This window comes from Acanthaster planci, linkage group LG17 (genome assembly GCF_054643075.1).
Source record: "Acanthaster planci isolate LZ-2023a linkage group LG17, COTS_SCS, whole genome shotgun sequence".
In the NCBI taxonomy this organism is placed as follows: domain Eukaryota; kingdom Metazoa; phylum Echinodermata; class Asteroidea; order Valvatida; family Acanthasteridae; genus Acanthaster; species Acanthaster planci.
In genome coordinates, this window is record NC_141793.1 from 6,032,839 (window position 1) to 6,056,179 (window position 23,341).

At 41.9% G+C, this 23,341-nt stretch overlaps 2 protein-coding genes across 12 annotated transcripts in view; one reads left to right on the forward strand and one right to left on the reverse strand.

Annotated features, from left to right (window-relative positions):
* LOC110986403 (little elongation complex subunit 2-like) overlaps nucleotides 1-18,109 on the forward strand; it is a 32,917-nt gene extending 14,808 nt beyond the window's left edge. For all 10 annotated transcript variants that reach the window (XM_087147648.1, XM_087147657.1, XM_087147651.1 and 7 more), the window contains 10 exons: nucleotides 2,281-2,418; nucleotides 5,284-5,418; nucleotides 6,131-6,290; nucleotides 6,738-8,764; nucleotides 9,162-9,291; nucleotides 9,753-9,837; nucleotides 10,613-10,663; nucleotides 12,430-12,516; nucleotides 13,030-13,202; nucleotides 15,442-18,109. In XM_087147648.1, the coding sequence (XP_087003774.1) occupies nucleotides 2,281-2,418; nucleotides 5,284-5,418; nucleotides 6,131-6,290; nucleotides 6,738-8,764; nucleotides 9,162-9,291; nucleotides 9,753-9,837; nucleotides 10,613-10,663; nucleotides 12,430-12,516; nucleotides 13,030-13,202; nucleotides 15,442-15,506 (3,051 nt within the window). In that variant the 3' untranslated portion in view covers nucleotides 15,507-18,109. The remainder of the gene's footprint in view (nucleotides 1-2,280; nucleotides 2,419-5,283; nucleotides 5,419-6,130; nucleotides 6,291-6,737; nucleotides 8,765-9,161; nucleotides 9,292-9,752; nucleotides 9,838-10,612; nucleotides 10,664-12,429; nucleotides 12,517-13,029; nucleotides 13,203-15,441) is intronic.
* The window catches only part of LOC110986415 (lysosomal cholesterol signaling protein-like), a 32,078-nt gene continuing 26,231 nt past the window's right edge, over nucleotides 17,495-23,341 (reverse strand). For both annotated transcript variants that reach the window (XM_087147658.1, XM_022248261.2), the window contains one exon: nucleotides 17,495-21,648. In XM_087147658.1, the coding sequence (XP_087003784.1) occupies nucleotides 21,411-21,648 (238 nt within the window). In that variant the 3' untranslated portion in view covers nucleotides 17,495-21,410. The remainder of the gene's footprint in view (nucleotides 21,649-23,341) is intronic.

Here is a 23,341-nt window from a genome sequence, read left to right on the forward strand (position 1 = left end):
AGTTCTTGGTCTTGATCAGAAAGCGGTCATCAACCTGGGAGATGGTGACATTGTTGAGTTGGCACATGTTATCAGACAGGTTGAAGGAAAGGCAGTCAGGATCCTTGGAGCAGGCAATGCAGCATTGCATTGGTTGCGTGATGGGGATTTCCATGTAGGTGTGGTCAAGCAGACAATATGGGAGGGCCATGTGGTCGTCAGGGTCATCAGTGGTGACAAAGCAGTGGATAGCGTTTTGTTTCACTTGAGGACCCTCACACATAACCTGTTTCATTGCAGAACAAGCCACCTCTGAAAGCTCTGGTGAATTGACTGTCATAAGAAGGCATTTAGTACCAGGAGCATGAGGATTTTTATGATTCTCAATATCACTGCATAATGCTCCTTGCTGCTTTTCTCTACAACCAAACCATAATTGTTTTTCGCCATGCTGACATGTACCCATACCTTCATGAGTTTGACAGAGTGCTTTGTGAGCCATCCCTCTAATGAACTGTTTCTCATCCAGAGTGCTTGGTACTATCAGGTGAGCACCAAGACTCTGGCAAGTCTCAAAGGCTTCATTCCAATTGAGTTTCTCTTGGGTCGCCACCTTGTAACATGAATGACCATAATTCACCCAGCCTGGTGGACAGGAACGTAGTATGGCTGCAGTGCCCAATATGCCAGCCAGAACCAGCAAGGTGTGGCGGATCACACTCATGGTACAGTTATTGTTGGGAAATGCTTGGAGATCTATTGGTAGTTTGCAGACAAACTTTTGAACTGATCCTAACTGAATCTCAGAAGTTGTCAGGTTACTTAACTGACGGTTTTGCAGCGTGTCCCCAAGACTTGGAGGAGTGAGCCAGAAAGTCAGACTTTGAAGGCCGCGTAGCATTGGCTGACAAAATGTGGTAGGTTTACATGTACATACTGTACATGTAGTAGGAATACATGCAGGTATAATGTACCACATCAGGCCATCATTGCTTTTATACATGTACACAGCATATAGCATTAATTAATACTCCTGTACTTTTTGTTAGGGATGATCACACATTGAAGTTGGCAATTGTTGTTCCTGATCAGAGTAGCAATTTCCTGGGTTTTAGATGCTTAGTTGAATTGTGTGGGACCCTCATTGCTACTTTACAGACCATACAAAGTAGCATTGAAATTGCTCCATCAGTACTTGTCATCAGGGATGATGACACCCAAGGGGGCATTTGTCATGACAGAATACTGATCATAATAGCACTTTCCTTTGTTCTAGATGGTTTGTTCCGTTGATGGACTCCAGTTTTCATCTATGTGCTAATTAAAATTGATTTTACCTGCTTTTGTGACCGTAATGTGTGCTGCAGCTTGGCCAAGGCTACACGTACAAAACATATTCATCATACTATGTACCTGGAACTTTGGTTTTTACATTCTTGTAAATGCACACTGTGCATCGGATATGGGAAAATGTCCAGTTCACCTGACTGATTTGATTTTGGGTACATTGGTGAATTCGTTATCGCTGTGTTGCTTTGCATTTTTAAGAAGAAAAAAATTCCAAATTGATTTGGTTGTCTTGCATATACATAATTATCGAATGAACAATCTTATGGGAGGTTGAGTGCCAAGATTTTGCCAACTGCTGTAACACTGAAATGACGCGATAGTCATGTCACAATAGAAAGTACTGAAAGTATTGGTGTTAAAAAATTGCACTGCATACATGTAGGTCCTTCAAGACTACCTCCAGATCATGGATTAAAGAAAACACTCAATGTAAAGTTGGTCATCATGAAGATGTTCAGTTGATGTTCTTTTCTTCTATCAATGTACCAAGTTCCTTTTAGAATGAGGAACTACTATTTCCCTTTATAGTATTATTACATGTATATTGGTGGTTACATTTGTGACACAACCAAACACAGAACAGTATATATCACGTGAAAGAATACTGAAGGAAAAAAGAAAAAATCTGAATCTTTGTCCAACAAATTGCATTGAGAAAAACAGTGAAAACCAAACCCAAACAAACCAGCCCCCCCAAAAAAAATCAACTCCAATTAAAACCAAGCCCACACGCTCAAACCCCTGACCCCAACCACAAATACAGTCCTGAGCCCAAACCTGAATCCCCCAAACCCCTGGAGCCAACCTTCCCGATCCCCTCCCTCAGATCCCCTCTCTCCTCATCAGAAACCTCTTAAGTCATACTAAACAAAAAGGAAGGGCAGGTTGGTTTAAGTGAGCACTCTGACCAGCATCACTGACAGGCATTTTCTCTTTTCCTTTTCCCCCTAGGATCAGTGGCTCATACAGGACCAGCGGGTCAAGCAACTGCCCCAGCATTTTAGCGTGTGCCAGACTATTGGCATCGTGCCTGCTGCCGTCTTCCTTACAGACCCTGTGCTGACGTTCTCAGCTCGTCTGCTGTGTGTGGTAAATACCGAAATTGGCAAACCGTACATTATTATAGTCATAAATTCCTTTCGTTCTAGTTAATGACAATAATGATTCCCTTAAAGTGGCCATGGAACTGTAGCCTACAGCCCAAATCAACCTTGGACAGGTTAATACATTGATCATGAACCAGAATAAGGTTTGTGACATTGTAACATGGAAAAATGGCACACTATGGGGAACTTGCAAAGCAACAAAAGCTCTAACTAAACCAAGGATTTTTGAGGGAGGGGTCGCAGGAAACTGAATTAATAGGGACGCAGACACCAGTATTTGACTTCAAAAAAGGACACTAAAGAATTTATTAATGAAAAGTACTGAAAAAAATGCCAGAACCTAAAGGGCTAAAACAACAACACCAAAGGACTAAAAAAAAAACCAAAACCCAACACAGTGTGTATAAGTGGCCTTTCAAGTATACTCCAACAAGAAATGATGCCTTGAGCAGACAAAACACAAGCAGGGCGCACCACTCTAGTTAAGAGGGTGAAAGATGAACACATGTACAGGGACATGTACACACTTCACTGCTGGTCTGCTGCACTGAATGAACTGCCTTGACCAGGAGGCAACTTTATAGGGGACCTTGTGGGCTAAAGTAAACAAACGGGGGGACACACTACCAAGAAAGGGGAGGGGTATCTAACTGAGACTGAAATAATTTTTTTCCTCACTAAGGGGCACTACCCCTATCTTCTAAACAATAAGGAATACATAAAATTACGACTGAAACTTGGCCCGGCCACAACATCAAAGTGATAACAGGAAAATTGCTTAAAATGCCCTCCCCCCACCCCTAAAAAGAAACAAAAATCAGAAAACAGAAGCAACCCCCCAAAAACCTGAATGAGAAATGGTTTATGGATCATTTGACAAATTACAAGGTACGGCAGCAGAAGTATATGGTAAACATTATTTTTAGTTACATGTAGTTCAGTGTTATTACACGTACCATTGCTACTGTCTCATTTTGCTCTCTAAAACAAAGTGCATGTACCCATTGTGGTTTGCTGTGTGTAACAATAAGTTTGGGAAAAAATAGTAGACTACTTTTGAAAATTATCTCATTTTCTGCCATTTTGAACTGATGGGAATGAATCAACTCCAACCTCTGGTTCATATTTAGTTACAACAGTGATCTCCTAAGCACAACCGAAGTCACAAGAATGCTGAACCAGTAGCTCTGGTAGAAACAGGTTTCTGGTCACGGTCACAAGTATTAAAAAGAAGATAAGGAAGAATTGTTCAGCATCAAAAGATGGAAGAGAAACCCTGTGTCAATATTGCAGAGAAATCCCACATTCCAGAGTCAGGTACATGCAGGAACTGAAATCCCAGTCCATATCAGCCTGGATGGGCTCTGAACTCACATCAGTGTTTCAGTCAAGACCACTTAAGACCTTCACAAGACCGCACAAGACCAACACAAGACCTCTAGTCTGAATTCAAGTCACAAGCTATTCAAATGAACTGCAACAAAAGCATTCCTTTGTCATTGTTCACCCTGTTACTTGTGTCTGTTCTTGTGCATGGTCTTGTGTCTGGCCTTGTGCATGGTCTTGTGTCTGGCCTTGTGCATGGTCTTGTGTCTGGCCTTGTGCATGGTCTTGTGCATGGTCTCGTGTCTGGTCTTGTGATGGTCTTGTGCATGGTCTTGTGTCTGGTCTTGTGATGGTCTTGTGCATGGTCTTGTGTCTGGCCTTGTGCATGGTCTTGTGCATGGTCTTGTGTCTGGCCTTGTGCATGGTCTTGTGCATGGTCTTGTGCATGGTCTTGTGTCTGGTCTTGTGATGGCCTTGTGCATGGTCTTGTGCATGGTCTTGTGTCTGGCCTTGTGCATGGTCTTGTGCATGGTCTTGTGTCTGGCCTTGTGCATGGTCTTGTGCATGGTCTTGTGTCTGGTCTTGTGATGGTCTTGTGCATGGTCTTGTGTCTGGCCTTGTGCATGGTCTTGTGCATGGTCTTGTGCATGGTGCCTTTTGAAAACACTTGCATTGAACTCTGCAATCTGACAGGGATTTCTTTCACCATTGCCAAGGCTGCATGCAGAAGTTGTCGGTTTGGTCTGCTAAAAATGTGCCTGCATGTAAAGCAGATTTTTTTAACCACCACCAGCCTGGAACCTTAAAAAGTGTTATTCTGTGGAAGAAACCACCAGTCAAAAATTTGAGCGTTTTGATACTTGATGGCCATTTTTGACTGTTGCTTGAATGTGTTGTTGAAATGATGGTGCATTTTTTATACCTATACTTTGCTTACTGCTGTACAAATAAATTCTTTGTTATCCAAGAGATGGAAATTTTCATGCTGGCATTTTCTCTTCACCAGTAAAGTGTCATTAGCAATATTTACACAGTGCTGCCCAAAAAAGCTTGCAAAAAAAAGAGGCTGTCCCAAGTGGGACTTGAACCATGCACGGCCTTAGCATATGACCAAGGTACCTGTAGTCTTGATGGTCAAATAGTAAAGCAAGTGATTCAGAAAGGGGAATGTTTGGATCCAAGCCTTTTGGGAAACACTAGCTACATGTACGCATATAGTTTTGGTAGTTACATGTACGTAAGGTCAGTTCATACTTGGTGCCATAGTGAGTACAAATGCGAATTTGTGACATCAGATCAAATCTTTGTGTGGCAAATTTGCCAAACTTGAACATACTTCAGCTCAAACAAAAGTTGCTGCAATGGTTTCATGACTTCAAATTGGCTTCACTTTCACATTTGTCCGTAGTAGGAGCCTGCCTTTACACGAAGAGTTAACAGCTGTGCATTGATGTATATAAGATACAGGAAGTCAATTGTACATGTAGCTGCCTACAGTATCTCTTGTCCTCTCTTAAACCAGGGCCAGCCACGAGTTGTTGACCAGACTACTCTCGATAGCAAGGTCAATCAAAACCTAATACTAGCTTCTAGCAGATATGGTCATCAAAAGAAGGCAAATGGCAGAGACATAAGCACCACAAAGGACATGGGAATGGTAAAGTAGCCATTGTATGACCACTTCATGCAAGATTACATGTAAACATATAGGGATTGCCTGTGTTGTAACATGGAGGATGTTTAAATATGTTTTGGCAAATTCTGTTTGCATTTCTGGGTGACATCTACAGTGTATATACTTGTCTCCATGCTTGAGTGATTCCCAGAGACTTTGTACGCACACCGAGGCTCAAACAAGTCTGTGGAGGTTGATGAGTGTGAGTGTGTCGCCGTGGCCAGGTGTTGCAGCGAATGTTGCTCTTGGACATACATGTACATGTAGTCTCACAATTTCAAACAGGAACATGTCCAATAGAGTGAGAAAGGTCATACAAATCTTGAACTGGTGGCCTCCTAACTATGAGACAAAAGCAACATGTATTCTGAGGCTGTTCGCAATAGAAGATGAAAAACAGTTCCAAGCAATAACTTTTTGATCATTTGCTGGCAAATCGAGAGAATTGTAACTTTGATAATGCATGTGGCCTTATCAAGCTGTTGGTTTAGGAGCAGGAGCTTTCTGGCCATTTACAACCTCTCCATTAAAAAAACAAAACTTGTCACAGGTGAAGAGTTTGTTTGACATTTTTATTTGAGCATACCTCCAGAGCATGCCCTGCATCATGATGGGAGACATATGCACCTGTGCTGATACCAGTTAAAAGGTTAACAGGACATTTTGAGTAATTTTTTTTACTCATAACCTGCAGGAGCTGAGCAGTGATGAGAATGCAGTAAAGTTGGCTGCCAAGTACCAGGCAAACATTGTCATAGCAACTGCAGCCCTGGCAACCCTCGCTGACAACCATGCCCCTGAGTATGACAAAAACTGGCGTATTCCAGTGCAGATCAAGTTGGCTAAAACGGCAGGTAAGGCTTTAAACAGAACCGCTATTATATTCAGTGGGTAGAAAATAATGTTGCAACTAAAATTAGAAGCCGTTACTTTTGTATATCATACTTGCAAGACGTTGTTTGTGCAAGTTGAATGCCACCTTGACCTATGGTATCTTGTTACCTGTAAGAATGCTTGCACATGAAGTTTAACCACTTCATGCTGGATAACATGGTAATATACAGGGATCTTGAATGAAAGGCCCCAAGGGTCAGTTTTAAAGAGTTTTAAAGAGTAATAACCAGCATTTCAACTTGACTTTGCAGTTCTGGATTTTAGGGGAAGAATTGTAAAATGCGCTGCCATGGACACCTGTTAATAGTAGAGGTTGAATCTGTTTAGAAACAAGACCATACACTGCTCACAGTCATGCAGTTGAAATCATGTGTCCATGACTATTGGCTTTTTGATTTGTATTGCAGACACTGATTCAACGCTGAAGACCGTTTATATCAGTGATCCTCTGACAAATTCAAGCTTCCCACATGAGGTCAGCCAAGCATTTCATCGAGTGGCACTACTTGACCTGATGGAAGGCCTGGAGGGTCTGTCTTCACCTGGTGGCCCTGACAGTGCCTCTGTGGAGGTAGATAAGCAATATGATGACTACCTGGAGTTTGACCTGACAAGTCTGGAGACGTTTGGGTCCCTGCCTTCAAAGTCACGTCTCAGGAGTGCAAAGGACTCTCAAATCCAGCACAAAGCCAAAGCTGAGAGAAAGTTGTCAGAAAGTGAAACGAAAGACAGAGCTTGTCTTCCAGCTGATGCCCAAACGATTGCTACTAGGGGTGCAAATGCAGAAGAGAGCAAGTTTACGGGGGGAACCAGTTTAAATGGAAACCAACATGGTTCACCCAAAGGTTCCTTAGAGTCTACTACTAATCGGGCATTAGAAGCTAAGTCTTCTGCTGCCCTGGAGGTTTTGCCAGACAGTTTTGAGATGCTGCAGGCAGTAAGAATTCAGAAGGCCAAACAATCACAAATGCAGCCGTCAGGAACTTTGCCCAAATTGGCCAGCTTTGGGTCAGAAGAACCTGTCGCCAAACCTGGCATTGACCCCCAAATCAAAAGGGAATCTCTGGACGAAAGTGAGGAGCTCCTCTTTCTCAGTGATGGCACTGAAGGTGAGTTAATGATTGAACTGTCCTCAGGCCCAGATTCTCCCGTGAAACCATCAAACAGCCAACTGACTCGTAAGACAGAAACAACTGGAGTGCGCGACATCAGCAAAGAGGGAAAAGAGACTTGCAGGGAAAATTTGAAAGGTGCGGGTACAGAAGACGCACAGCAAAGTTGTTCTGTCAGATCGACACTAAGTGCAAGAAAACGAGAGGTGTGTTTGGGTGTGGCATCGGAGGAAGCCCCAACCCCAAGGAGAAGTCTGAGACTTCAGAAGAACCCCCCTGCCGATGTAAAGTGCCAAGCCCCCCTGCTTTATCAACCACTGTCAAAGACACCCAAAGAAGTTTTACCTGAAATTCAAATCCCTGCACCGACTTCTGAAGACCCAGTTTGTGGGGAAAATAGCTACCCAGCAATCCCTTCCCGAGAGGCCGCGAGAGGGGTTATACCTGATTCTCCCCTTTCCCCACCCCCTCACGAGAAGGGGCTTGCCACTGGGGTGTCCTTTCCCCCAGCATCTACATCTACCCCCATCAAGGGGTCACTTTTAGTGGGGAAGAGACTTGCTAGTGACTCTTTCACTAAGAATACTTGCCAAGCACTGACCCCTGCACCAGAGTCTCTGCAAATGAAGAAAAGGAGAACGGCAGGCCGGTGTGCTGCAGACCATTCAGTCGCTGAGGACAAGCCTTGCATGAGATATAATCTCAGATCAAAGTCTAGTGGGTCGGGAAATCAAGATCAACAAGTGGTTCCTGGACCAGAAATACCAAGAAGAGAGCTGAGAGCCGGTGGGAATGATAGTGTAGATAAATCCCTGACCTCAACGGAAATACCTACAAGTGAACTAGATGACATTCAGGATGAGGTTGTCACAAAAGAACAGCAAGAAGCTTTCAATGCAGTTGTCCCAGAGGAAAACCAAACTATGCCGTGGAAGTCTCACAAAGACTCTGCAAAATTCAATGAACACGAGAGTAGAAGCCCAAGGAAAAGCCATGCACTCAACAAAAGACATGTTCTGCAAGCTGAAGAGATGAAGACTGGAGCGGAGTCTACAGTTGACTCTATTCTCAAACTCCAAGAGCGATTACACAGTAGCAAGGCTACCCACCAGTCTCCTCCCCAGCCCCCAGTCAGTGCTCCTGTTGGAAGCATGCAGATGAACGCACAAGGGGATGGATGCTTAGAAGATGCCTCAGATTACAAGATGCCATCAAAGGGGAGTATTGACTACAGCTTATGGAGGTTTGGACGTCACTTGCTGGTCATTAAAAACAACATTGATGCTGTCACTGCCAACTACGCTGAGAGTAATCTCAACAAGGTAATCAAGTTTGTAGTTAATGAGCCAGCTCAGTGTTTTCAAAGGCAAGGTCATTTTAGAACAAAGCACCCGGTGATGTCATGTCGATTTGAACATGTTCATTTTCTGTGAATGGGGTGGGCTGATAGTTTGGACCTTCATATTGAGGTTCTTGAATGATTGCTGACGTACTTGTTGAGTATGCACTCTTAAAGACTGGCATCATTATTTGACAGCATGAATACATCTAATGACCATTTAAATTGGCCAATAGTTGATTGTCAGTAGTACATGTAGGTTGAAAAGAAAATGGCTGTGAGACACACTTTCGTGGGATCAGAACATTTATTTTTCTAATCGGTGCATTTTTGGCCACTATGACTTGATTCACTTTTAATACTTGCATTCCCACATCCAGATGCAAGTTGCGACCATCCTGCCTAAGTTGGAATACCAGCCCCATTTTGGCTACGAGCAGATCAGCATGAGTGAACTCATCAAGCTCTGGATGAGTCTGCTGCTGCAGCCAGGGTCAAAGGTCATTCAAGGTAACCAATTTGAATGACCCAAGTCATCAGTTTCATTGAGGGTGTGACCAGATCAAAGTCAAGCCGTTTATTTTTCTCCCATTGGCGTGGTGATACAATTTATTTTTTCCCAATTGTATGAAAACTTTGTAAACAAATCAGTTCCAGTGATTATGTTTCAATGTACCATAAAAAATGGACGTCCAGTTGGGTCTACTCCTTTTTACATTGGCCATATGTTTGCCTGCAGGGGCTGGTGGAACTATAGTTGGCTGTGTGTAAAAAGCAAAAGAATTAGCGAATTAAGTGCTAAGAAATCTCATTCAACTCTCACAGCAAAACGCCAAATAATAAACACTGGCTACCTGTAGGGTGACATTTCTGCATACTTTGACTGCCTGCATATGAACAGTAGTAGGCAATGCGAAAAGGGTCTGTCAAGAAATCTTGAACTGTGTACTTTGCATGCTAACAATATCCAGGCCGTGTCAATGCCTTGACCTCTGACCTAATGATGCTGGAACAGTTTGACATGAACAGCGCCCTCTGGGAGCAGCCATCCTTCCAGTAAGTAGACATGAGCAACACTAAAAAATGCCAGCAACAATGTTGTTCCGAAAAAAATATCTCTAGACATGCGTATTCTTTAGTGGTTTCCTGTTTGATATTTTATTTTTGTTTTAACAACTACTCCAGTTTCATGTAGGTACATGGATGAACAAATTAACGTTTCCAATCAGTACATGTACTTACATTCTGGAATTTCCAAATTTTCTGTTGAAGTCAAACAGTATTCAACTAAATTGGATGGTAGTGGGATACCTCACATGAACCTTGTTGTAAATTTTAATGAGCACCTTTAAGTAAAACATGTTTTCTGTGATTATATCTGTTCAAATAAATCATTTGTCTTCAGAGCACAACTATATGTTTAACAAGCTATAAGGGCTTTTTTCTGTTCATGCCAAGATGCGAATTCTGAATGTAGATTGTGTCATTGAGGAGAAAACAAGGGGAACCCTCGCCCTGTGTTTGCAGCCAAACAATGGCTACATACATTGTTTGGCATGCACAAGGGTTTATCCACAACGAACACATGGCGAGTGTTCCCCTCGTTTTCTCTGTTTTCTCCGAATGAAGCAATCTACATTCAGAATTCGCATCTTGGCATGAACAGAAAAAAGCTGTTTTTAGCTTGTTATAGTTGGGCTCTGAAGACAAATGACACTGCGTTCGATTTGGATGCTTCCAAATTTATTTGAACAGGTAAAAATTAGACAAAACATGTTTTTGAGAGGCGCTCTTTAACCAAATGATATCAGATTCATTTCTTCACCCACAGACCATCTCGGTGTTTAAAGATGATGTTCCAAGTCCTTGACAAGTTGGCCAGGTAATGATCGAAGTTTATGTCCTGTTTCTTTGATATTCTGTAGAAAGGGATCCAGACGTTTTTGTGACTTGCACTGTTAAGATTACATGATTACCCATGAGCTGATTCTGGCATTGTCAAATAAATGTACCTTCCTTTTTATTCCTCAAAAATTTTGGAAAAATAGAGAGAAGCCAATAAAACTGTTCTGAAAATCAGCACCCTAACACAGTAGGCGCTCATCTCTGTGTTAATGAACATCTCTTATAAAGTGCATAAAGTCCCTATGTGCTGAATGTAATTAGCCTAGCGCATCGGCTCACAACATCTGAACTTTCCTGAAACCATCTCAGCTCACTGGGGAGTATACTAGTGCAATGCTGCCGTGTCATGTGCCCGATCAGGTGCAAAGAGCTAAAACATAACCGTGTCTGCCTTCACAGGCACCCATTTACTCCTGGGTGGAGAGAGGCATGTCTGGGTAAAGTGACTTGCCTAGGATCACAGCATGCTGCCACCAGCTGGATTCGAACCCCTGACTCTCCATGTGTGATTAGAAGCTACAGACCCCAACCACTTGGCCAGATGGCCACCATAGTGATGGTGTTGAGCTTTGTCTTGAAAACGATTCAGCTGAAACTGAATTCATTCTTACAGTGCCCTCCTATAAAAACCTCTTGACAAATGCCCTATTATAAAGTACCATTACCACCTGACCCAGTAAGGCACTCTATGTGTTGTTCATGTCTCTAAGACAGGTATTTTCCAATACACTGCGAAATACAGGAAATGAAAATTAACCACTTCATGCCGTGTGGATTTAGCGGCATGCACGACCCGCTGCCAGGCGAGTTTTCATGACTTTCTGGTTTCAAAATTCTTCAAAAATTCATATCTTCAATATCATTTACGCTTACACCCAAACGAATGACTGTCTTGGGGCGAGTCTTATCTGACAAGCAACCTCCATTGATGCATGAGTATTGGAACCATGCCTGCCGCCCAGTAAAGAGCCCATTGTGCGGTGTTGCATAATTTCCTCTTCGTTCCGGAAATCGGGCCAGTGTGTTGCTGGACGGTGGTGTTGTCTTTACTAATGCGGCAAGATTCCACCTGCACGCAGTGGCATTGTATCACTCATCGCTGGAGTGTTGGAGCACTTCTTGTCTCCGCTGATAATCCGCCGGCACTGGCAGCGGCGAACAGTGGTACTGTTTCAAAACAATGACGGATTACCCCGGCCATGAATAAATGGAACCCAGCCCTGGGAACCTATTGTTGCCCATCAGTGATGGAATTACCTCTGCTGGTGGCCTAAACTTTGGACTGACAGCAAGTGAACTTTCTCTAAAAATGCCCAGCAACTTTATTTTTAAAAAAGTTCTGATTTTGGGCACCCCTGCCTTGCATATATATGGCCAAGGTCTCCCATGCCGGGAACCCCGGCGGCAAGTGGTTAATAACTCTCACTCTTAGTGCATTTTCATAACGAGTGGATTTGGCTCAGACAGCGGTTTCGCTGGTTCCAGTCAGAGCTTGAACATTTGGTTTCGAACGCTGCTTCAAAATGGCTGGAACCAGCAAAACCAAAGTCTAAAGCCGATTCCACTCATTTCTAAAACGTTCTTAGAAACGCTGTGGTCTTTTACATGGTGTATCTGCAAATCTTTCCTAGCTTTGCGCTCTCCACCATGCGAGACCTCCAAAAGCACAAACCCTTGAACCTGAGCATTCCCACCACTTGGACATTATAACCTTGTCTGTTCATCTTTGTGTGATGATTACAGTCTTCCTGAGGGACCCTATCTGTTGTGCCACTCTGCCGGCGACATGCATGCCTGTATCTTGCAGACTGCTACCCCCACAGCCAAAAGGTATTTCAAGCAGATCCCCCGTGTGTCTCCATCAGTAATTTGTGAAGACCGTGTGTGGGATTTGAAGATTACTTACTATAAACTGCACCATTACATTCAGTCAAGCTTATGTGTAAATCTCTCCATTGGGAGAAAGTCAGTGTCACCTTTTCCAGCTTGATGCTACCATTGCCGACAGTTAAAAAAAAGGGGGGGGATGTCATTATTAACACATCTGCCCTCACTATTCAGGAACTCCTAACTGGAGAGAAGCATTGGGTTCTGTGCTTGGTTGGAAAAGTCTTATGTTATATATTGTTTGTTGATTCAACTATGATCAGAACTCGGATATGGAAAAGGAAATGGAAAAGACTGACCAAAATATATTTTTCTAAATTTTGTGAAGGTTGTTTGATGGACATTAGGAAAATTTCAATATTTTGTTGGTTATTAATGCCTAGGGAGTGCTCTCAGCAGCTAAATTTTTAAGGATTTTTGTCAGTTAATCTATTTGTTAATCATACTGTCTTGCAGATCTGTCTTTGACTTGCACAAGAGCTACAGCCAACTACCAATGATGCAATCCTGTCCACCACAGCAGTTCCCATGGTTACCACTTGATACCAATTTGTATCTTCCGGGACATATTACCACAGGTCGGATCCCTGCTACATTTCCACCCAAAAACACAGGGAAAAATGCAAAAGGTACTGAAATACATTGGTGTGGGAAAAAAGAGGGAATTCACATGTGACAGACATGATCTGTGTGGGACAAACTAGACTGGACACCTGACGTCACAAAGACTACAGATCTTATGTTCCCAACTTTGGCCATCCCAGAGCTGTGCACAAGAGTGATGGTACTCTTGTATGCACAGGTTCTCAATCTCTTCATTAGCATTTGTGGAGGGAACTGGACACAACCACTCTCCTCATTCAATGAAATCTGTATAAAAATTAGTGTTCCTTAATCAGTTAGATTAAACTTCCCTTCTTACCGCCAATGGTCTTGATTTGTTTTTTTTGACAAGGAGATTAGTGGTGTCGCTGTCCTAGTTTTCTACGATTACTTTTCTGTTTGAACTTCTATCTTGCTGTGTGATTTGCCAATAGGCCATAGGCTGAAGCTCAAATTATGTGTGCAAAATGAGTTTCGCTCCTACCTCCGGGGTCTAGTATATTTTGTAAATTTAACACGTTTCCTGCTTCACAGTAAAAGTTCTCCACAAGAACTGCCCCAAATTAATTTAAAACTCCCTGGCGCAAATCCATCCTTGAAATAGTTGTTCAGGGTACCCGCTGCTACATCTGATTCAAACCAGCCAGCAGACACCGGCAAGCTCGGTGGTCGAGTGGTTAAGACATCTGCACTAGTAAGCAGGAGGTCGTGGGTTCAAGTCCCACCCGAGTACATGTACACTTGTGGTTTTTTCACAAGCCTTCGGGGGCAGTGTTAAAATACACGTTGGGCAGGTAAAAAAAAAATCTAAAATTAATCATACATAATTAATCATGCTTCTACGTCTTAAATTTGGTGTCTTAAATTTGGTGGAGTGGAGTTGGGCTCCACCATGAATTTGGGTTTTCCGGACTGGTTTCTCAAGTTTGAGTAATTGTTTCTGTAACTAAGAAACGAAGGGAAACCGGTCTGTGCAAGCAAGGTTCAAGGAATAATCAGTTCATATTATCCTTTTGCTAACGGGTTTTCAGGATTATTCCAAGAAGATTGCTTCCGTGAATTAGATTTTTATAAGAGGGAGTGGATGAGATTTGTTATCAGCATCAACAGGGTCACTCCTCACTCTTTTGTAACTGTTTGATTTTATACAGCTTCATGGATGAGTGGTCTGTTTGCTGATGCATTTAAGTAGGTTCTTGTGAAAAGTATGGAAAGAGAATTTTAGATTGATGTCAGTTTGAATGCACTGGCTGATATACCAGCGTTTGTGCATAGGTTAGCTTCCTAGAAGCTTAACTTTTAGAGCACAATACTTAGCTAGTAGGAAGTCATCATGACTGGTCTCATGCAAGGCCATGATAGTGGGTGAGTAACACTTGTCAACACATAACTCGCCCGTGGGCTCATTTATTAGGCTGGTGTTTCCCAGAAAGCGGGAGTTTTAAAACTCTGTATCTGGAGCTCAGAGACCCAAGGGCTTGTATGTGTACATGTATATTGTGTCTATTTCTGTTTTTGTTCCTAATTCACCCACAAACTGCGACCCGTGACCTCCACTATATGCAGCTCCAGATGGGCGAAATATTGTCATGTGATTTGCTGCGGATATATTTCTCCTCCGTTGTCAAGCGATGCCACATTTCATCTATTCGTGTATTTAAAGAAAACTTCTCAAATCTATCATAACATGTAATTTCTCTAAAATGACTGGATGTTTCATGGAGAACTTTTACTATGTTCTTAATCATGAAATCCGCACCCTCAACATTTTTAGAAAATGTATGGAATAAACCCCTGAGGTGGGAGGAAGATAGCAGGATAGAAATAACAGCTGGTGGCCTAGTTGTCACGTACACGTGACTGCAGAACACAGTGACTGTGTGCACATACATTCAAGGGCAGATCTGGAGAAAAATTCTTTTTGGGCGAGGGACGAAATTATTGAAGGGGGGGGAGAGGTGGGACTAGGAAATTTCTTTTGATGGCTTCTGAGGTGTAAGGTTCAAATGTATGGCTTTTCACACAAATTAGGAGGCAGTAATTGAAAATTGCCCCCAAAAATGTTGGTTTGGGCTTCGGGGAGGGGGGTGGCCATGGCCCCAGTTGACCCTGGATGGTTAAAATGTATTTCAGTAATGTTATTTAAGCCCCCTGAAGAATTGACACTCCTGACATGCTGGCAGATCGCTTATTCCACATCTGAGCTCTGGAGGCAGGACGTTGACCGTTACAGAGTACACCTAAATTGTATTTTTTTCTTTCCAGGTGGTGTGACCATGGGTTCGCCCAAAAAGAAACCAAAGAAGAAAAAGAAGGCAGGCAAGAGGTAATGCTGCTTTTGAAAGGGCTTCAATGTCTGACCTCATTAGGGTCTGTGGATTTGCTGTCAGATGAAGACCTCAGCAGAAGGCGTTTCTACCGTGTATAGATTGCACTTTGTATCATTGTTTATTATGTAAAGTACATTTGTCATTCCCTCACTGAGATATTTTGTAATGATGAGATTTCCTTATTGACAAGTATCCCTTTCCTATTTTTAGTTTTCTTCTTGATGTGAGGCAGACTGCTTTGTCCAGGTGTTGGTAACTGGTAAATAACAAACATTGATATGGATTTACATTCTGTGCTGATAAGTTAGTAGCAACACTGCAGGTATTTTTCCATGCAGTTCTCTCATTTGACTCTTTTTCATTTATCTGCATTTGTCAAAAGCACTTAGCGACCATAAGTTTTGTTTTCACTAAGGGCCACCATCTTGTCCTACATTTGCCACAGATTCGATTTACAGAGAGTATAACACAGACAAAACAAAAACTTGGAACTGTGAATCGGTTATTTATGTATTATTACCAATAATTTAATTGTATTCACACTTGACTTCAATTATTGTTTATTATAAGCACAAGTCCATATGACTTGCATCAAAATAATGTCAAAAAAGTCCTGTTTTATTAAAGCAACAAATTTGGTTTACACTTTAACTTGAGTTAATCACATATCAAGGTAGGTTGTTTGTCAACAGTTATATGCTCAGAGGTGAATAATGTGGTGCTGCATATGTATAATCCAAGAATAGAACGTTGTCTTGTTTGAAAGCAGAGCCAGACTTGGCCTTGGCCCTATGCCAAGCCTGGTTTCCATGTCAACGTGAGAAACGCAGAGAGCAACGCAATCAGGATGTCAACTGCAATGCAGACATATAGAAACATGTCAGATGGAGGTGTGGCAGACAAACTCAAACCAGCCCGCGAACTATCAGCAAGGTTGAGCCAGGTTCAACTTTGCCGACTGTCTGGTGTCGAGTAGCCGTGGTATCCCCATACAAACACTCATGCTGGCATGACCAGCGTGGGACGATGTCCCTCTCACTTAGCTCCAAGACTTTTGCCTTTTTGTTTCAATGCTTAAATTTTACACCCTTATGACCAACTAAATTGCTGACCATCAACGAAATGCATGAAACTGGAGTACAGGTTTGGCACCATGAGGTGGTACAGTCTATCTGTCAAAAGTCAAAAGGGTATCTCCCGCCAAAAATTACAGAGCTTCGGATGCCATTTTGTTTCAATTTGTGGATGGAATGACATCATGCACCATCTCTTCCAGTCTTGCAGACTGTCTGTGTTACAGACGACCACATGGAAACCAGGCTTCAGAGAGCAGCTAAACACAGAAAATATTTGCTTGGTAATACAAAGTTACTAAAAAGGCCATGCGCTCTGTACATTTTGTAACTGGTTTGCAGCTGATTTTTGCTTAGTATATGAATTTGAACACATTTCCATCTTGGCAGTTCAATCAACATTAGGCCCTGTTCAGTTATCTCAGATTCTCTAAAAGAGCTGAGGAGGGATGGAGCAGAATTCATCCCTCAACATTCTCTGCAGTGCATGTATTGTTATGGTGCAATTCTTTTCCTGCACTAAGCTTTCAAGGGTTCTCGCCACCAATTTTGTGACAATAACATTCTTGCAAAATGCCCATTTTGCTTAAACAGGTCAGTGAAAATTGTATAAATTTCCCATTGGTGTGCTGAATGCACACCGACTGACACGAGGTCATAAACTTCACTGATATAATGTAGGGCATCAGTGTGACTGTCTTTACATGCATATGTTAAGTTTCAAATGATAAGGCATGGGACAGCTTGGGGGGGGGTTGCAATCTGTCCCTCCCCAGCTGTGTGATGGCTCCCAAAAGCCTGGTTCATTTAGGATTAAGTCAAATGCCGTTTCCCAAACCAAATCATGAACAAACTTAAGTTTGGCCAGAATGAAAGCTGGAAAGCCAAAGAAATTTCAAAAATACAGACTACAAGTCAAAAAACACCACTGAGTGAAGTGCATCAGTAGTGTATTCGTTTTTCAAAATCCACACACCTGAAAATCTTTCTCTTCCGAAGATACAAATGTAAACTGAATCTTTCAGTCCCACGTCTGCTGCAATAATGAAAACTACAACAATTTTGTTTTCAAATGGTAGCTCACCATGTTGTACTTTGAATGTTAAAAGTAATTAAAATAAATAATGTCAGTACAATTCAATTATTTTACTTGAACCCTTTTCATTAAATAGGAATTTTATAAATTAGATTGCTTCAAATTCTCAACACAGTAATTATTATATTTATTGAAATAACATAAATGTCCCATAGAGCACCAAAGCGTGACATCATATGGCCTAGGGAGTGTAGCGCAAACGAATAGAGTATGTGCATTTTGATTCAGGCGCTGGTTCTTGTGATAATCTCTTTAACAAATATAATTGTGCGTGTGACATATTCACTTTGGTAATCTACATAACACTGGTTGACTTAACGGTTCATTACTTTAAAGCGACAAAAACTGTCCGTTGTGCTTTGCACATTATATAAAACAAATTCTTGAAAGAAATTAAATTATTAATTAAACAATAAAATATTTTATACAATGTTTGACAGAGTCCTTGTCCTTTGATTGGTGGATTAGTAAACCATTCACCCTCGTACATGGCATGGCTGACTGAAAAATGAAAGACATTTCTGTCACATTGGTGGAGCTGCATGTATCACAGGCCTTATTTAGGTGGGGTTTATCTTATTCAAGTATTGTATTAAACACAGCTTCACATTCTTGCAATGGAAAGAATCATTTCCTTCTGACATGGATAAAATGTTTCATTCCAGTAAATTATTCTTGCCATTGCTCTTATAACAATCCCTTATCCCTGTGTAACTGCCAAAAATCCAGATTTGAGTTCTGTGAAATAAACAGCAGTTTTTGGTATTTTTTTAAAATTGACTCTAGGCCTTTGAGTAACTACTGTGTCAATGCCTGGAGGATTTAAACTTGGCACCCTACCCGCAAAAGCTGAGTGAGGACGCATCACAAGTGCGCTCTGGTTAGCGCTCGACAAAGTCATGCCCAGCACGCTGCGAATGGAGCATGATATAGGGCTGAAGTTGTGACTTTACTCTGAGGCCAACCTGGCAGAACCATGGTTACCAATTGGCGTACACTGACCACTGCACTGAGCAGTGCGGCAGTTCAGACCATCACAAGATCATTACAAGACCAACATAAGACCTTCAGTCTGAATACATGTCACAAGCTCTTCAAATGAACTGCATTGCGAGCACTCCTTTGTCACTGTCCAATGTTACTTGTGCCTGGTATTATGATGATCTCGACAATAACACTAATACTATCAAGTTTTGATCATCAAAAAATGAGTCACTGACCATAAATGCACTTGACTTAAAAGTGCAACACACGGAACAATGATAAAAGAGGCTGTCACTTCATATAAGAAAACAGATGTATTTCATAGGCACGCAATCTTCATATGGTCCTGGCATGTGTGAATACTGTGACTGTCAATTAAGTTGAACTGTAATGCCCCAAAGTGCAGAGACCATCTCTTGCAAAGTACTTCACCTTGTCAAGATACGGATACAGGTGAAAACCAATACTGCTATGTAAAATGTCAAAATGCTGTTTGTGCTTATTGCACAATGCACATGAAATACACCGTTTACAAATGCGCATGAGTACTACGAGCCCCGAGCTGGACCAACAGAGGGGGTAATTTCTTCGCAATGGAAGCTCTTTTGGTCAGAACTGAACATGACTGGTTCGCGAATAACTAGGAAATGCATGTATTACAGTAATACCACTGCCAACAAAGTGAACACTCCCTATGGCTCTTTGAACTGATGAGAGGTGCTTTTACTATAGGTGGATTGTTTGAGAATTGAGCTTGACTTACGGCGGTATCATACTTTTGGAGTACACATAATTTGAGGCAAATAAGCAAGCATATCGTAAAAGTAAAAGCAACTGGTATTTGTGTATAAATGGAAGTGTCCTTACACAAAACATATCCATTACAATTTTATCAAAAGGGTGCATTTAAATGTACATGTACAGTATGTACTGATGTAAAAAAAGCCTCATTCGTTATGAGCAACACAGATATCCACAGACCACAGGCAGTAAAGGCAATGGGTGGACTTACCCAGGCCAATACACTGTTCCCTTCACTCTGAAAAACATGGTGAGAGGCAAGTTGGGGTCAGGGTTCTTTGAGGCATAAGAAAGAAGGAAACCAACAAAAATCCACCTTAAAATATAGTATTTGCTATCATGTAAGACCACGTTCTCCTGCACCATAGTTTCGGGACATACATTTGACATTTCACCTGTTTTGTGGGGACCGAAAATGTTGTGGGGACTCAGAAATGTCCCCACAACTCGGTTCAAATTTCCCTAACAAAAGAACTTGTCCCATCAACCACTTCGTGCCGGGGCATTTTTCAATGTTGATGATGCTGGGCCGGCATGACTATCATTTTTTCCGTTTTCAAACTGCTCCAGTATATTGCAAGCCCAAAACATGGTTAATATCCTTTTCACAAACAAGTTAGTATTGTGTGAGTTTTTGATGACAGCATGGTCCAAAGTGGATTTAACACTGCGTTTAATGCACAGTTTACATATGTACATGTGGAGGATTTTGTTTTCTCTAAACCCTTTCATTTGAAATTTCTCTGTGAGAAGCTATTGGTATGGGCAAACACATCTCGGTTTGACCAGCCACCAAACTTCGAGGACAAAGTAACATTGAGAATCAATGAGTTGTTTCCATCTTTTTCAAAGCTTCCCACGAGAAACACTTAGATACTTGTGTATCTCACTGCTTTCCTCCAAATATCTTCCAATGGTAGGAGACAAAGTTTCCAAACCTACCGGTATTAGCTGGGTCATTCCATGAGGTTGGGGCATAAGTTGTGACTTTTACTTGGGTTTCGTAAAAATGAACAGCAATTTCCCTGCTCTGTTATTTTTACAGAGTAAATGACCTACTCTACAGGTCATGACAGGTGGTAAAAGTGACCCATATAACAAGGACACCGTCACAAATTGTGCCCCAACCTCATGGCATGACCCAGCTACAAGAAATAGGGTCCTGTGTGGAACTCTTTTTTATATGATCATTATCAACTACAACGTATTCATTATGCATGCTCTGGGCAAGAGATGTCAAGAAATAAATTTATTTGATATTGCATACACCTGCTTCTTTACATGTAAGTGCAAAACTTATAGAACAAAAATAGCTACTAAAAGCAACATTAGTACAAATCAAAGCTGCAATGTCTGTATATACACGTACATTCGGACCCTGGTACTGGTACTAGCATAACTGCAGGGAATGCCAGCCATTCTTTGACTTGATGAGACCGGTTTTTAATTTGATGTCATAACAGACGTCAAGTCCATATCATAAGACCAGTCACAACTATCAAGAGATGAGCCATGTCTCACTTGTCACAGTTTATTTCAATAGGTGGCTCAACGTGAGAATGGATGACCTGTCTCTAAATTATGCCAAGCACAAATGTGACACACAGTGTGTTTACCTGTCTAGGTAAAAGAAGGTGCCGAAGGTATGACAATTTGACACAACACATGAAATATCAGGACAGATCACAGGGTCAACAATGTCCTTAGGACAACTGGACAGAAATGTGGAAATCTTTGTAAAGATTCAAACAAATGGCAAAAGGAACCTGCAACAATTTGTAAGATTTCTTGAATGGTCATCCCAACTTGTCAGAATTACCTTCAGAAACCTTTGTACTGCTCGGTTTTTAGGTACCAGCCTCATTTCAGCCTCTAGTGCCTTAATGTTCAGTTATTAAAACTTCACATGGATCTTAAGCTGGGGACGGGGTACTGCACCAAGATGGCTGACTACATCACCACTTGCAGGTCTTCACTCTCAGAGTCATCCTTGTAGTTGAATACGTACTGAGCTTGGCTGTCTCTGAACCCACCGTGCATCTTGTCAGCGTGCGCGATGACCTGTCCGATCAGGAGCCTGTTGCCGTAGACGAGGGCAGCCTCCCTATCTATAGCTAGGCCAACTTCAACCAGCCAATCGACTAGGTCCACGCCACGGAACACTTCATCACTCTCTTGAAGCCCAACTCTGTAGAGTGTGAAACCGCAAAACATACGAATACTTCACTAGTTGCCATTTCAGTCAATTTGTCAATAGCGGCACCAGCAAGCAACCAACTAACCAGACATCATGAGTCTGAGTCACCGGAGCCGCTTTTGAGCAACCAGTAACTACCTTTCAGATAACATTGGTCAACAATTTTCTTCACTTATCTGCTTCGGAGATAAATGAGCAATTTATCATAGACTTACATGTACTAAGTGCAAGTATGAGTGACAATTCAAACTGATAACTGCCTACAGTTTCCATTTTACATCTTATGCATATACGTTAACCACTACCAGCCGGGGACTCTGAAATCAGAGCTGTATGGTTTATATGTGTGGCCGGGGTCTCCGAACTCGGACAAAGGAAACAGGGTCCTGTAACAAAAGACCGTACTCCAAACAAAAGACCAGGCTGCTGGGCATTACCGGCATTTTTCACTCTCAAAAGTGGTGATAATCCAGCGTTATTTTGAAACCGTATACCAGGGTTTGGGGTATTTAGAGCAAGCGGATTACCACCGGGGACAAAAGCTCTCCACCATCGCAGCGATGAGCCACACAGCACGGCTGCATGCTAATCTGGCCCCTATTGAAAAGAGGTCAGCAGTGCACTGAGCCAGGTTCGTGAACAAAAGACAGTTGTATAACACCGCACAATCTGGGCTCTGTTTACAAAGCTGCAGGCCTGGCCGAAATATTCGGGCGTCAATGAAGGTCACTTGTCAACTTAGAGCAGCGCCTAAAGATTACTCTGTTCGGCTATAAACGACTGTTAAATGGAATGATGAATTGTTGAAGGATTTTGAAAACGGAAAAAATGATAGTCATGCCGGCCCAGCATCCTCAACGTTGAAAAATGCCCCGGCATGAAGTGGTTAAAGGCGTACACTACAGATCTTCAATCATTACTTGTAAACGTTGGTCTTTCCCATACATTTACACATATACATACATATGGATACTGACACAGTACCATGCTTATAAAAACCAGAGTCAGTCAATAATTCAAAGCATTTCCATTCTCAGTGATTCAGAATTAGGCAGCATTTGGGCTGCACACAAGTGTAATTTTGCATGATGTAAAACCAAAGGAATTCCCACTGTTATTCAGCCACACATGTGCAATGTCCATTTTCATCACGATGCCAAGAAAAATACATGTATATCAAAACAACCTGTTTTACATTTTTACATGTACTAAGCTCATTCTTATGTAGACAAAAAAAATACTGCAAAATTGACCTTAAGACATACATGTTTTTGTGGCATCCACTCAAATTTAGCAGATACAAAAAATCTGAGGATCGACACGAAGTTTAGAAGAATAAGAAAAAACATTTTCAACGTGGCAGAGCTAATGCAGAGACTATTCTGTGGGAAACACTAACCATGGGTGTCCTTTATCACTCTGCACTGTGCTAAGACTGTTGATATGGAGGATTTTGTCATAAGACATCAACAGAATTTTCATAAATTCCATTACACTTGAGGAAACACAAGTTTGTTTCTTGTCATAGTTTGGTTTTGTTTTGGCAATGTCCACTTCCCTCTGATGCCGCTGATACAGCTTCTGACAGTTTTCCAATGTCATACTAAAATGAAAGTGTACATTTCACTGTGTCACAGCATATTAAGCAAGCTGGATACATTTCATGGAAGCAATCATACACACA